This window comes from Saccopteryx leptura, chromosome 4 (genome assembly GCF_036850995.1).
Source record: "Saccopteryx leptura isolate mSacLep1 chromosome 4, mSacLep1_pri_phased_curated, whole genome shotgun sequence".
NCBI lineage: Eukaryota > Metazoa > Chordata > Mammalia > Chiroptera > Emballonuridae > Saccopteryx > Saccopteryx leptura.
In genome coordinates, this window is record NC_089506.1 from 38019722 (window position 1) to 38033407 (window position 13686).

At 38.7% G+C, this 13686-nt stretch overlaps 1 protein-coding gene across 3 annotated transcripts in view; it reads right to left on the bottom strand.

Annotated features, from left to right (window-relative positions):
- ARHGEF7 (Rho guanine nucleotide exchange factor 7) overlaps positions 1 to 13686 on the bottom strand; it is a 151472-nt gene that overhangs the window by 58499 nt on the left and 79287 nt on the right. For all 3 annotated transcript variants that reach the window (XM_066380549.1, XM_066380547.1, XM_066380548.1), the window contains one exon: positions 10113 to 10201. In XM_066380549.1, the coding sequence (XP_066236646.1) occupies positions 10113 to 10201 (89 nt within the window). The remainder of the gene's footprint in view (positions 1 to 10112; positions 10202 to 13686) is intronic.

A 13686-nucleotide genomic window follows, 5' to 3' on the forward strand; every position in this document is an offset into this window, starting at 1 on the left:
TCAAAGATGCCTAACATCCCAAATGGTCCTAAATACTCTTCCTAATAACCTTGAAAACCTCTTAAAGAGGGCCAAGTACTTCACCAGATACCTTAAAACCAACTGCTAATACTCTAACAATACTACAAGGCTGAGGCCAGCACTATCAACCTCATTTAACAATGAAGTGACTACACAAGCAACTAGGGACTTCCACTGGGCCAGCCCACCAAGAGGGCACACAAACACTGCACAGAAATCCTGAACCCCCACCCATCTCCTGATTATTCATTTACCTAAGACACTGAAAACAAATTGATTTCAGATAATTTTCACATTCAAAAATAAAGGTAACAGTGGGGGTTTGCCGTGTACAAAAACTAATCAACTCTATATGTAAAGTATCTTGAATGTTTTTTTCTCCCCTCCACTGTCACTCTCTAAGCCTGAGGTCTGAGGCCCCAATGCCCCCACCCACAGTCCCTGATGGCCTGCTTCCATCATCAACAGTCTGGATTCTAGTGCCCAAGTCATCTTCCAAAATCACTACCACTTGTACTACCAAGCAATAAAATTCTTCCACTCAAAAGGAACCCTTCTCAAGCATACTACCTTTTATTTTCTATGACAGCATTTTCACATAATTAAATCACATACCTATGCAAGTTTATATTCTGCTTACTGCACTTAACATAAAAACATTGTGCGTGTGTGTGCGCACGCCCTGACATAGGGAGTCAAACTGGCAACCTCCGCGCTCCAGGACAACGCTCCCACCAACCAAGCTATCCAGACAGGGCTTTTGATATTTTTAAAGTACATTCTTAATCATTATAAATGGATGTACCTCTGGTTACTTAACCAATGCTGTACTGCTACATATTTAGGTTGCTTATACTATATTACAACAAATAATCCTATGAAAACACCTTTTTGCACAAACATCTTTAAATATATTCAGGTACTTTTTCTGGGGTGGAGTTCAAAAAGTACAGTTAGATTAAAGGATGTGAATGTTATCAGAATTCTATGTACACCTGCCATATTATTTTTGAGAAATCCTATTCAGATTTACATTTCCACCATTATTAGAACTGAAGATTCTCCCTTTATATCTTTGTTTACTGGATACATATAATATTGCTATCAAATTTTTTATATAAGTCTCACTATTTTGGCAGAGTGGTGTGGACTGAATGCATATGCCCTTCTAAGATGCATGTTGAATTCTAAATCCCCAGTGTGTTGGTATCAGGAGATGGAGCCTTTGGAAAGTAATTAGGTCACAAGGGCAGGGCCCTGGTAAATGGGATTAGTGCCATAATAAAGGAATGGCAGGACCAGAGTTTGCTCTCTCCACCATGTGAGGACACAAAAGAAGGTGGGCAACCAACCCTCTGTAAACCAAGAAAGAGACTTCATGAAGTACCCAATCATGCTGGCATCTTGATCTTGAACTTCCAGCCTTTAGAATTGTGAGAAATAAATGTGTCCTATTGAATTTACCCAACACCAATCTCTAGTATTTTGTTAGAAGAGCCTGAACTGATTAAGACACAGGTATTGATATTTCCCACATTTTACAATGCTCACACCATATTCTATTTATCTATTAATCTTCATGTATTTGTCTTAATGAGCTCCTCACACATTAAAATAATCTTGTGCCCTGGCCAGATAGCTCAGTTGGTTAGAGTGTTGTCCAGAAGTGCAAAAGTTGCTAGTTCAATCCCTCGTCAGGGCACATGCGGGAATAACTCAATGTCCTGTCTCTCTCTTTCTCTCTCTCCACACCCCTTTCCTCTCCCGCTGAAATCAATAAATAAATTTTTTTTAAAAATTTAATAACTTTGTATTGTTATAACTGTTGTAAATAATGTTCCCATTAACTTGTAATTTGGTTGATTGTTTAAAGGCAAGGAATTATTAAACTTTTACGTAACTTACCAATTTTTGTATCTTCCTTTGTTTCCACTCACTGTTTTTAAGTTCTAAAAGCTCCCACCCAACCCAGTCCTGCTCCAATGCATTATTAACCAACCATATACAAACCCACTAGCAATGAATGAAAGCCTGTTTAAGCACAATCTTCAAGCAGCTTTGGCTGAATATTGAACTCTGTTGCCCCAAGTGTAAATACAAGGAAGCCAAGCTTAAAATGCAAAAAAATAATAATCAGAAAATGAAAAGTGCTCATCGGTGACTTTTGGGGAAGACAAACTACAGTGTTAGTCAAAGGGAGACACTAAACAAAAGAATAACAATAGTAACAAATCCTGGTGGAGCAAGAGTTGAGAATCTAGAGTTGCTAAAATCTATCTCCTAAAATGTCCAATTTTCAATGAAAAATTACAAGATATGCAAAGCACATGTGGCCCATGCACCCCAAGAAGGGGAGCACACAATGGAAGCTGCCTCTGAGCTTAGGAAAAGGAGGCCCCAAACAGCTATCATAAATACATCAAGGAGTGACGTCTGGTTTCCAGTTCCATGAGTAAGGAGCTTGGAAGTCACGCCACCATCCTACCAGTAAGTAAAACAGACTGAAAAATCAACAACTCTCTTCTTGGATCCAGAAGAGAAGGGAGGATACACAGCAAACTTCTGTCCCAAGGCTGGAGAGAATGACAGGAAAATACACGTTAGGAAGCCGCACTCTAATTAGACCAAAACAGAGACCCATGAGCAGAAACCAGTGAGAACCTGGAAACCCTGAACTGAGACTGATAAATTGCTAGAGCTCAATGCAGACAAATCAGAGCTGACAACCCCAAGCAGACCCAGTGATATGGACGCACTCAACATTTTTGGAAAATTTACCTCTGGGAGCTTGATGAAGTTACCAAAATAAGTATAAAAAAAAATGCCCTTGGGCTTCCAGCTGAGGAAGAGAAACAGAACCATTTTGTAATACACCAGAGTACTGTTCTTAACAAGGTCTGCCCTTAAAGGAAGTTAGATAACTAGAGCCTAACCTGCTGGAGTATTATAATAGCTAACTGACCAGGGGAAGGGAAATACACAACTCCAGGTGGCCCTAACCATCCTACCCCACCTAAAAGGGGAAAAAGGGAAAATAAAAATAGGAAAGACTTGTGAAGTTCACAGTGCAGAGGCCCAGGTTCACTAAAATCTAATCACTGGGCTATGGACCATTACCCCTTCCCTCACATCTCACCTCGTTACTGACCTATCTGCAGCAGTTCCTTTTACTCAGTATACCACATCTGGTTATAAAAAAAAAAAATACAAGGTACAACAAAAGGCAAAAAACAATTTGAAGAGACAAAGCATCAGACCCAAACATGGAAGGTCATCAGATAATTCTAACCGGCTGAGAATTTAAAACTGTGATGAATATTCAAAAGGCTCAGCCTGCAAGAACAGATGTACTGTATAAGCAGAGATGGAAATCCTAAGAACCAAAATAAGAGCTAGAGATCAAAAACACTAACAGAAATAAAGAATGCGATTGATAAGTTTATTACAGACTAGAAAGAACTTAAGAAAGAATCCCAGAGCTAGAGGTTTTATCAATAGAATATTAAAAACTGAAAACCAAAAACCAAAGAGACTAAAGACCAAAAAATCAAACAAATAAACAAAACCAAAACAATTTCCAAGGACAGTGAAATAACTATAAAAGGTGTAATCATGTATGTAATGGGAATACTAGAAAAGGAAGAAACAGGAAAAATATTTGAAACAATAATGACCAAGGATGTCCTCAATATCATGTCAGACACTAAATCACAAATCCAATCCAGGCAGCTCAGAGAACATCAAGCATACAAATGTTTAAAAAAATAAATAAATAAGGTACACCTAGGCATATCATATTCACACTACACAGAAAATTAAAGATAAAGGAAAAATAAAGCACATCTAATTAAGGACTATTATCCAAAACATACCAAAAAAACTCTTAAAACTCAACATTTAAAAAAAAAAAAGAACAATTAAAAAATGGGCCAAAGACCTTAAGAGACACCTCACCAAAGATATACAGATGGCAAATAAATATATGAAAAAAGTGAGGCATATCACATGTCATCAGGAAAAAACAAATTAAAAAAACAGTGAGATACCGCCACACACCTATTAGAATGGCCAAAATCCAGAATACTGACAATACCAAATGATGGTGAGGATGTGGAGCAACAGAAATTCTCATTCACTGCTCGTGGGAACACAAAATGGTGCAGCTACTGTGAAAGATAGTTTGACAATTTCTTATAAAACTAAACATACTCAAGATATTCCAGCAATTGTACTACTTGGTATTTATCCAAAGGATTTAAAAGCTTATGTCCACACAAAAACCTACACACAGATGTTTATAGCAGCTTTATTCGTAACTTCCAAAACTTGGAAGTAACCAAGATGCCGTTCAGTAGGTGAATGAATGAATAAACTGTTGTACATCCAGATAATTTGATACTAGTCAGCACTAAAAGAAAAATACTATCATGTCAAGAAAAGACATGGAGGAACCTTAAATGCATATTACTAAGTGAAAGAAGCCAATCTAAGAGGTTACATTCTGTATGATCGCAACTATGTAACATTTCTAAAAAGGCAAAACTATGGGGGCAGTAAAAAAATCAGTGGTTGCCAAGGGTAAGAGTAAAGAAAAATGAATAGGGAAAGCATAGGGTAGTGAAAATACTCTATGGTATTATAAATATGGATATATGCCATTATACATTTATCTAAAACCATAGAATATATAATACCAAGAGTGAATGCTAAAGTGAACTATAGACTTTGGGTGATCATGATATGTCAAAGTAAGTTTATCCTTTGTTTAAAAAAAAAGCACCATTCTGGTGAGTGATCTTGATAATGGGGATGTCATACATGCATGGGGGCAGGAGGACCTATGAAAAATCTCTGTTATCTTCCTCTCAATTTCACTGTAAGCCTAAAACAGCTCGAAAATAACGTCTTTGAAAAATGTTCAAGGAACTGAAGGAAACCATATAAAAATCAACCAATGAATGCAAAAATAAGTTGAACAACAAATCGATGTTTCTTTCTCTCTCCCCCTCCCTCTCTAAAATCAGTAAAAAAAAAAATTAAAGAATTAAAGTATAAAAACAATGACTCAAATAGTCTATTTGACTATAAAACAATCAAATGGAAATCATGAACTGAAAGGTGCAACAAATAAAAAATTTACTAAGAGGCTCAATAGCAGATGTGAGCAAGTAAAACATTCAGCAAAGAGATCAGTAGAGATAATTAAAAATAAAGAAAAATTAATTTAACAGCACCTAGAGTCCTGTAAGACACCACCATGCTCACCAACATGTGTGCAATGGGAGTTACAAAGAGGAAAGAAATAGATGATAAATCTGCCAAAATAACAGTCATAAATCAGTAAGAATCAATTTTTACCTCAGTGTTTTTCAGTTTGTCTTGACCATTACATATCAGCAGCAAGATACATACTCGATCTCATTTATGCTTATCTTCTGTGTCTCAAGTTTAAAATGTTTGTACCTTCACCTAGAACAATCTCCTCACTGCTCTCCACTGATCCCAAGTTAAGACTTAAGTCATCTTTCAGGCAACTGTATTTAGTAACATCAGCCCACACTGGTCTTGCCTCTTAAGAGAGCCTTCTTATCTTTCAGTGGGATTAAAAATACCTATACCTCAGTAGTTTTCTGTGAAAACAAAACTACAAAAGGAAGTGTAAAAATGACTAACATAATATTATCTACTGCATTTTCTTCTGTGTGTTACATATTCTGTCCTATATTTTACTTTTATACTGTGGATGAAAAGGGGCCACATGCTGAACCTGACAAACTCAGGGAAAGCCTGCATGGTGTCCATACAGACTCTGGGACCTAAAGTAAACACACAGGATGGTCTGAAATTGAAACTTTTTAACTAAAAGCGGTTTATGGTAGGTAGTCATGTCCTAGGGAGTATTCTCTGTTCAAACAAGGTCAATGTTTGCTTTTAAAGCCTGTCTGTTTGCATCTACAATATGCACCTGATGATGTGCCTTTGAAATGTAGGGGTAATCTTTTTCCTGTCCCCTCAGGGCAAGCATCCCACCAAGTAGGAACCAACAAACCCTTTCATTGTTATTATTATGTTAACTTAACCTATCATGTGCCTCCCTATGTAAGAGAGGTTCTAGTGTACATTTTCACTTTTATCCAATCTGAGGTTCTCCCACCCCAACTCTGCTTTCTCCCTCTTCCCTAATCCATCACCAATCAATTTCATATAACCCCCCCTTCAGTTTTTCCCTTGATTCTAAGGGATGAAACCGCCATTTTGGGGAGCACTTTCTCAATCCGTTGAGACTTTGCTTCCCAGCTATTCACAGTTTGGCTCAAAGAAACTCATAAAAATTCTTACAGGTTTGGAAGTTGTTTTACGCTGACAATACACAATTTGGAAATACAGAATTCAGAAACGCCTGATAAGGAGGTGGCGCAGTGGACTGAGATCGAACTGGGACGCAGAGGACCCAGGTTCGAAACCTTGAGGTTGCCAGCTTGAGCGCAGGCTCATCTGGTTTGAGCAAGGTTCACCAGCTTGGCCCAAGGTCGCTGGCTCGAGCAAGAGGTCACTCGGTCTGCTGTAGCCCCCCACCGTGGGTCAACGCACATATGAGAAAGCAATCAATGAGGGACAGGTCCTGCAACAAAGAATTGATGCTTCTCATCTCTCTCCCTTCCAGTCTGTCTGTCCCTATCTGTCCCTCTCTCTGTCTCTGTCACACAAAAAAAAGGTAAAAAAAAAACAAAACACTGAAACTAATTCCTGTCTTAATCATTAATCACTGTGTCACTTTGGACAATTTCTTTAACCTCTAGAGCTTACTGTTTTCTCTAATGTAAAATGAGAGTGCTATACCAAAAGATGGTTTTCTATGAATTCCATGAGTTTACGTGTACAACAACTGCAATTTTTTGTGTGTGACAGAGAGAGACAGAAAGAGACAGAGAGACGGACAGACAGGAAGGGAGAGAGATGAGAAGCATCAATTCTTCGTTAGAGCACCTTAGTTGTTCACTGATTGTTTTCTCATATGTGCCTTGAGTGGGGTGGGGAGGCTACAGCAGAGTGAGTGACCCTTTGCTTAAGCCAGTGACCTTGGGCTTCAAGCCAGCGACCATGGGATCATGTCTATGATTCCACACTCAAGCCAGCAACACCACGCTCAAGCTGGTGAGCCCATGCTCAAGCCAGCAACGTTGGGGTTTCGAACAGGGTCCTCTGCGTCCCAGTCCAACACTCTATCCATGTGCCACCGCCTGGTCAAGCAACAACTGCAATTTAAACATTCACTATTTACTAATGTAGCATTTCTGAATTGCCAGCATCACTACTCTTGCACTTTGGGGCCATGATTAAGTAACATAAGGGTTACTGACACACAAGCACTGTGATACCACAACAGTCAATCTGAAAACTGAGACTGCTACTGAGTGACTAACAGGTGAGTAGCATAGACAGTATGGATACACTGGACAAAGGGATGATTCCTGTCCTGAGCAGGACAGCAGGAAATTTCATCATGATACTCAGAACAGTACACAATTTAAAACTTATAAATTGTTATTTCTGAAACTTTCCATGTAGTATTTTCAGACTGCGGCTGACCATAGTTAACTGAAACTGCGGAAAGCAAAACCACAGGAAAGAAGCGACTACTTTAAATTCTAATAGAAAATAAGTACCTCCCTCTTTGGAATGTCACTATGGAGCATGACTGTATTATTCACCACATGCAGCACTCCCCAAAAAAGACACCAACATGTCACATAAGAATGCAACAGGAAAACACACCATGAGTTAAAAGTTGTTTTCCTACTAAAAACCCTAAAGAAACAAAAAAGGTTTTGTCTTTTATGGCCATGTGCACAAAACCACACATATAACACATTATATACTAAAAAGCAAACAAGTTAGTGGAATCATATCCCAGGAACAAACGTCCAACAGACAGAACAGAAGAGGATGTGGAGAGCTGAGCATAACCGGGAAAAGAAGGTGGCCACTCGGAGTTGGGGACAGGACATGCTGAGAAGTCCAACATTCTGAACATTGACAGAGTTAGGGTGGAAGTTAAGAGTCCAAATGAAGATTGGTGAAAAGAAAAAAGAAACCAGAGAAGTAGAAGGTAAGACTCAAATAAAAGATTTCTCAGGAAAAGATCAGGAGCTGACAGATCGAGGAAAAGAAGTCAAATACTGTTAATGCATATGTTTAGTGGTATCACATGCAGGACACAGTGAACAAGAAGTGGTAAGATGAATTCATGAAAAGAGCAAGCAAAGAAATGGACATAGGAGGTGAGAGAAAACCATTAGCTGTATCCATGCACTAGAATATATGCTGATAAGGGACAGATTTCTGCCATTTCTGTTCACTGCTATATGCCCAACAACAGGGCCTGGCACAGAGCGGGCACTAACACTGACATTCATTCACTGTTAAATGAATGAATTTTCCCTCGGGCCAAATTGTTCTGAAAGATTTGAGGACAAATGGAAGGTAAATGATTAGAAGAAAGCTGAGTATGCAGGCTTACAGCAAAGAAGACTATGGCAATAGGTCAGTGTGGCAGAACTGATTCATAATCAAATCTGTCATAATTTTTCACCATTTCCTAGTAAAAGTACAGAAGATAAAACACTCATGGCAAAAGGCCTGCCACAAAGAAACATTAATCAGTTGTTAAATTTCACTTCAAAAACTCAAAAATATTCATGGCCTCAGATTTATATATCCCTTGATCAATAAAAGTACATGAACATTAAATAAATGTACACTTTCCATATTTAAAAGTTTACTTTGCTGATTTATCAACCAAATAGATATATAATAGCAATGTAAAATTTTATTCAAATAAAGAGTATCATTTTCTATTTTCTATACAATATGCAACTGTGTAGGGACAAAGAAGGTTTAGATTAGATATCAAATTTAACACCACAGACATTTTTTAAGCTCATATTCATGTTAAGTTTCAAAATCCAACACGGAAACACTTGTTTTTGCTATGTACAATGTTTAGATGCTCTCCTCTAATTTCATGCTATTTGATATTTTTACATATGTATATATGTATAAATGTATATACACATATGCACATACACACACACACCCTTCCCAGAAAAGACTATGTTAAAATATAAAGAAACTATATTAATCTAATGTACTTACAATCTCCAAATCTAAGCATAATGGCATTCAATGCACATTAAACTTTGAAACACCTTATACATCTTTTAAAAATCTCATTTTTGAAGATTTGTAATGGTATGGGGATATAATCACAATACAAAGTTATATGACAAAAACAAGGTATAATTGCATATACACAAGATTTTAAAAAATATATAAAATTATAAAATATAGAGATTAGAAGGAAATATACCAAAACATTAATGGTGGTTGTATGTGTGGGACAGATAATGACTTTTTTTAAGTGAGAGAGAGAGGAAGAGACAGAGACAGGCAAGAAAGGAGAGAGATGAGAAGCATCAATTTTTCACTGCGGCAGCTTAGTTGTTCATTGATAGCTTTCTCATCTGTGCCTTGACCAACAGGCTGCAGCTGAGCCAGTGACTCCTTGCTCAAGCCAGCGACCTCTGGGCTCAAGCCAGCAACCACAGGGTCATGTCTATAATACCACACTCAAGCCAGCAACCCCGCGCTCAAGCTGGTAAGCCCACACTGAAGCCAGTGATCTCGGGGTTTCAAACCTGGGTCCTCTGCACCCCAGGCCAATGCTCTGTCCACTGCACAACCCGGTCAGTCCAGATAATGATTTTTATTTTTATATCCTTATCATACTCTATGTAGTTTACCTATATTCTACATTGCTGAGTTTTAGAGACACTCAAAAAAGTAAGGTATTCGCCTGACCTGTGGTGGCGCAGTGGATAAAGCATCGACCTGGAAATGCTGAGGCCGCCGGTTCGAAACCCTGGGCTTGCCTGGTCAAGACACATATGGGAGTTGATGCTTCCAGCTCCTCCCCCCTTCTCTCTCTCTCTCCTCTCTTTCCCTCTCTGTCTCTCTCTCCTCTCTAAAAAAAAAAAAATGAGTAAAAAAAAAAGTAAGGTATTCTTTAAAAATGTTTTACAATTACTCACCACATTATAATAGCTTTTGTTAATGGCAGTTGTATCGAATCCTTTGGGAGGGCTCTTCAATGTTCCAGATTTGGGAGATACGGGCTTTTCTGAAATAAAATGCAATGTAGTTTTACTGATCAAAACCAGAGACAATCAAATACATCAGCCTCCCACATAGCCCAACATGGCTGGCCCAGCAACCTCAATTGGAATAAATCAAAAAGGGGAGCTAACAATAGGCTTGAGCATCTCCAGGGAGTCATCCCAGTGCCCACACCACCTTCCCATGCTCAACAACCTGAGGTCAGGGAGCTGGCATCCTTCACAGCCATGTGTCAATTAGCCCATTCCCCTAGTTCAGGCTGAAAATCTCTGAAAGATTATGCTCCATTGTTGTCAGCAAAGAACACTAAATTGTGAGCTACCCACATGAGTGTAGTAAAGGTAAAATATTACCCAAACAAGAGTAGAGGAAATGTTGGCAGTTATGTGACAAAATTAAAACATCAAGACCTACAGTCGGGACTCTATTTCAGGGATTCTCATCACTCAGAATGCAAAAGTCTGACATGGTCTGACTCAAAGTGATATAAAGGAGAAGGAAGGTCACCCTAAATAGGAGCAAAAACCAGAAAACAACACACTGCCTTAGAAAATTCCACACAAGTGACAACAATGGAAGCAGTCATGAATACTGCAAGAATTCAAATATTTTTAAATTACATGGCTTCCATTCAAGAGATATTAAGCATACTCAGTACTGAAGAGGTTCTTGCTAATGAATAATATGGCTCTTAGTGTGCGTGTATGTGTGTGTCTATCACTGGTTCTACGGGGCGGGGGGTGTTTGTCTACCGTTAGTCCTATGTATGTGTTTGCATCATTGGTTCTATAGGATGGGTGTGTGTCTATCATTGGTTCTATGGGGTGGATGTGTCTGATAGCTAAAAAGTGACAGGATTCACTATAACTGAGGGGGTGAAGAAATGGTGAGAACATAATTTAGTGCTACCTTTCCAGGGGACAACTGAAAAAACAGGCATTCCCTTTCTTGCAATAAACTATAAAAATGTTGAAAACAATAGAATTTAACCTTTGAGTAGTGAGTTTTTTTCATGCTCACTGACCCCTGGGAGTGAGTTTTTTTTCAAAAATGAAATTAGTTCTAGTTATAGTTTTATTAACTTAAAATCATGTTTGTTTGATAACCAATTTATGGACACAAGATGAACATACACTTGCCTTTTTTTAAATGTTGCCTTAACATTTTTAAAATAAAAATTTTTGGATGATTGTACTCTGGAGGTCAGGAGGCACAAGGATGTACATAAACGTTCATACTACTGAAAAGGTTAAACACAGATGCACTAAAAGAAGGGGGTATGGAGACTCCGTAGGTGCTAAAAGTAAAGGGAATGAAAAACACTGGCAATGACAGGAACAGGCCTATGGAGAAGGGGTTGGTCCCAGGGGCTGGAATAAAACACAGCCCAGGTACAACCTGGGCAGAGTAGAATGGGCTGGATCTCTTAGTGACCTGTAAAACTGATGAAAAGCCTAGAAGCTTCTATCTAAGCTTCTTTTCTGCTGGTCCAGAGAAATAGCAAGGCAGTGTGCTGGCTACTCAGGGGTTGAGTATACAATCATTAAGAAATCAAACACCAGAGCCTAACCCTGCCAAGGTGTGCATCCCAAGTCTACACCATGCTCCTGCAGGACCTTCAGGATTTGCCTAGCACAAGAAAATCTCTAGGCGCCCCAAGGAAGCAAATGTTATTCTTCTCTGACAGAATAGTTCTTCAATCCAGGGTATGAGGGTATTCCACTGAACAACCACCCATTCCCCACCAAAGAAGAGTGAGGGCTAGAGAACACACTTATTTCCAGCAATACCAAGAAAAGGCTGTCTTACCTTTGTCCCTTTCTCTGCACAAAAATATATTAAGTACTGTTCTTTTACAGTTAAATTAGTAACTGTGTCCAACAGCTTGCATTTGTCATTTTTTTGATGTTGAAAATATTAAAAGTGACAAATTTAGGAAGTGGCAGTGTGACTACTCATTAAAGATTTATGGATCAGCAATTGACAGTTACATTTAAGTTGTCACATAACTGCCTAGCCTAGGTTATTACTTATCACCTCAAGTTAACCAAAATCCAAAGTAAGATTTTTGTTGTTCTTGTGACACAGACAGAGGGACAGACAGGCACAGACAGGCAGGCAAGGAGAAAGACAAGAAGCATTAATTCTTCCTTGCGACTCCTTAGTCTACTTAGTTGTTCATTGATTGCTTTCTCATATGTGCTTTGATGGGGGGGGGGGGGGCTACAGCAGAGTGAGTGACCCCTTGCTCAAGCCAGCAACCTTGGGCTTCAAGCTAGCGACCATGGGGTCATGTTGATGATCCCACACTCAAGCCAGTGACCCTGTGCAGAAGCTGGTGAGCCCCTGCTCAAGCTGGATGAGCCTGTGCTCAAGTCAGCAACCACAGGGTTTCGAACCTAGGTCCTCCTCATCCCAGTTCGACACTATATCTACTGCGCCACCACCTGAACAGGCAAGATTATTTTTAAATAAAGCCTTTATACTATACAGATAATAAGCTACCTAGAAATGGGAGAATTAACTCAACGTGTCAGAAAAATTATTTGAAAGAAATGTGCTGAATGTGTATGCAGCACACATGAAACTGTACTTGTGAGGATAGAACATGATTTATACACCCAGCCAGCTTAGCCCTCAATGGATTCATTTTCCAACTGCATGCACCTCCTCATGCTGCCCACTAATGACTGAGAGCCTCATTCACTCCCAGAACCAGCCATGCTGTGTCTTTCCTTCCATCTCCCTTGAATATAAGATACTCTCTACTGTGTGTGTGTAAAACATATACATCTGTGTATATAAAACACGGTAGATATCCATGAGTTTTACATACCAAACAATGTGTACAGAATTAAACGCTAAGTAACAATGATATACCTTCCATAAAATAGCACAGATTCAGAAAGAATGCAGTGTTGTTTGCCCAGCAAGCATTAGAAATATCCTTATGCACTCTCAGAAGGTATTTATTTGTCTTTGAAACTTGACCAGACACTGCCATCTCTCACCACAAGAGGGCAAACAATCATGGTTACGGTACTTCTACTTCTCCAAGACATGAAGTAGAAACTGCACAAGCTTGAGAACTCACCTAGAGAGACACAGCCCAATAGATATCACTTAAAGGCAGACCTCAGTTTTGTTTGTTCAATAAAAATATTTGTGTATCAAATCAAAAGAGAAACTCACAATTTAAAGGAAGTCAGTGTTTTTGTTTAACAAAAAAAATGATGCTAACAAGACCACCAGTTAGAAGACCTGGCACACTCTGCTTACAGAAAATGAAGCATTAATTACACTGTAAATTACAATGCTTACATTATACATACTTTTCAAAAAACAAAACCTATTCCAAAATCAGAAAGCCACATAAATTACTCAAAAGATGCAATACTGAAATGTTATTGTGATCCTAGCATTTTATTCTAAAGGGATATGGTAAAATGTGGTTTTATGTATTTGTTTCAAAGCCGAAATTTAAAATCA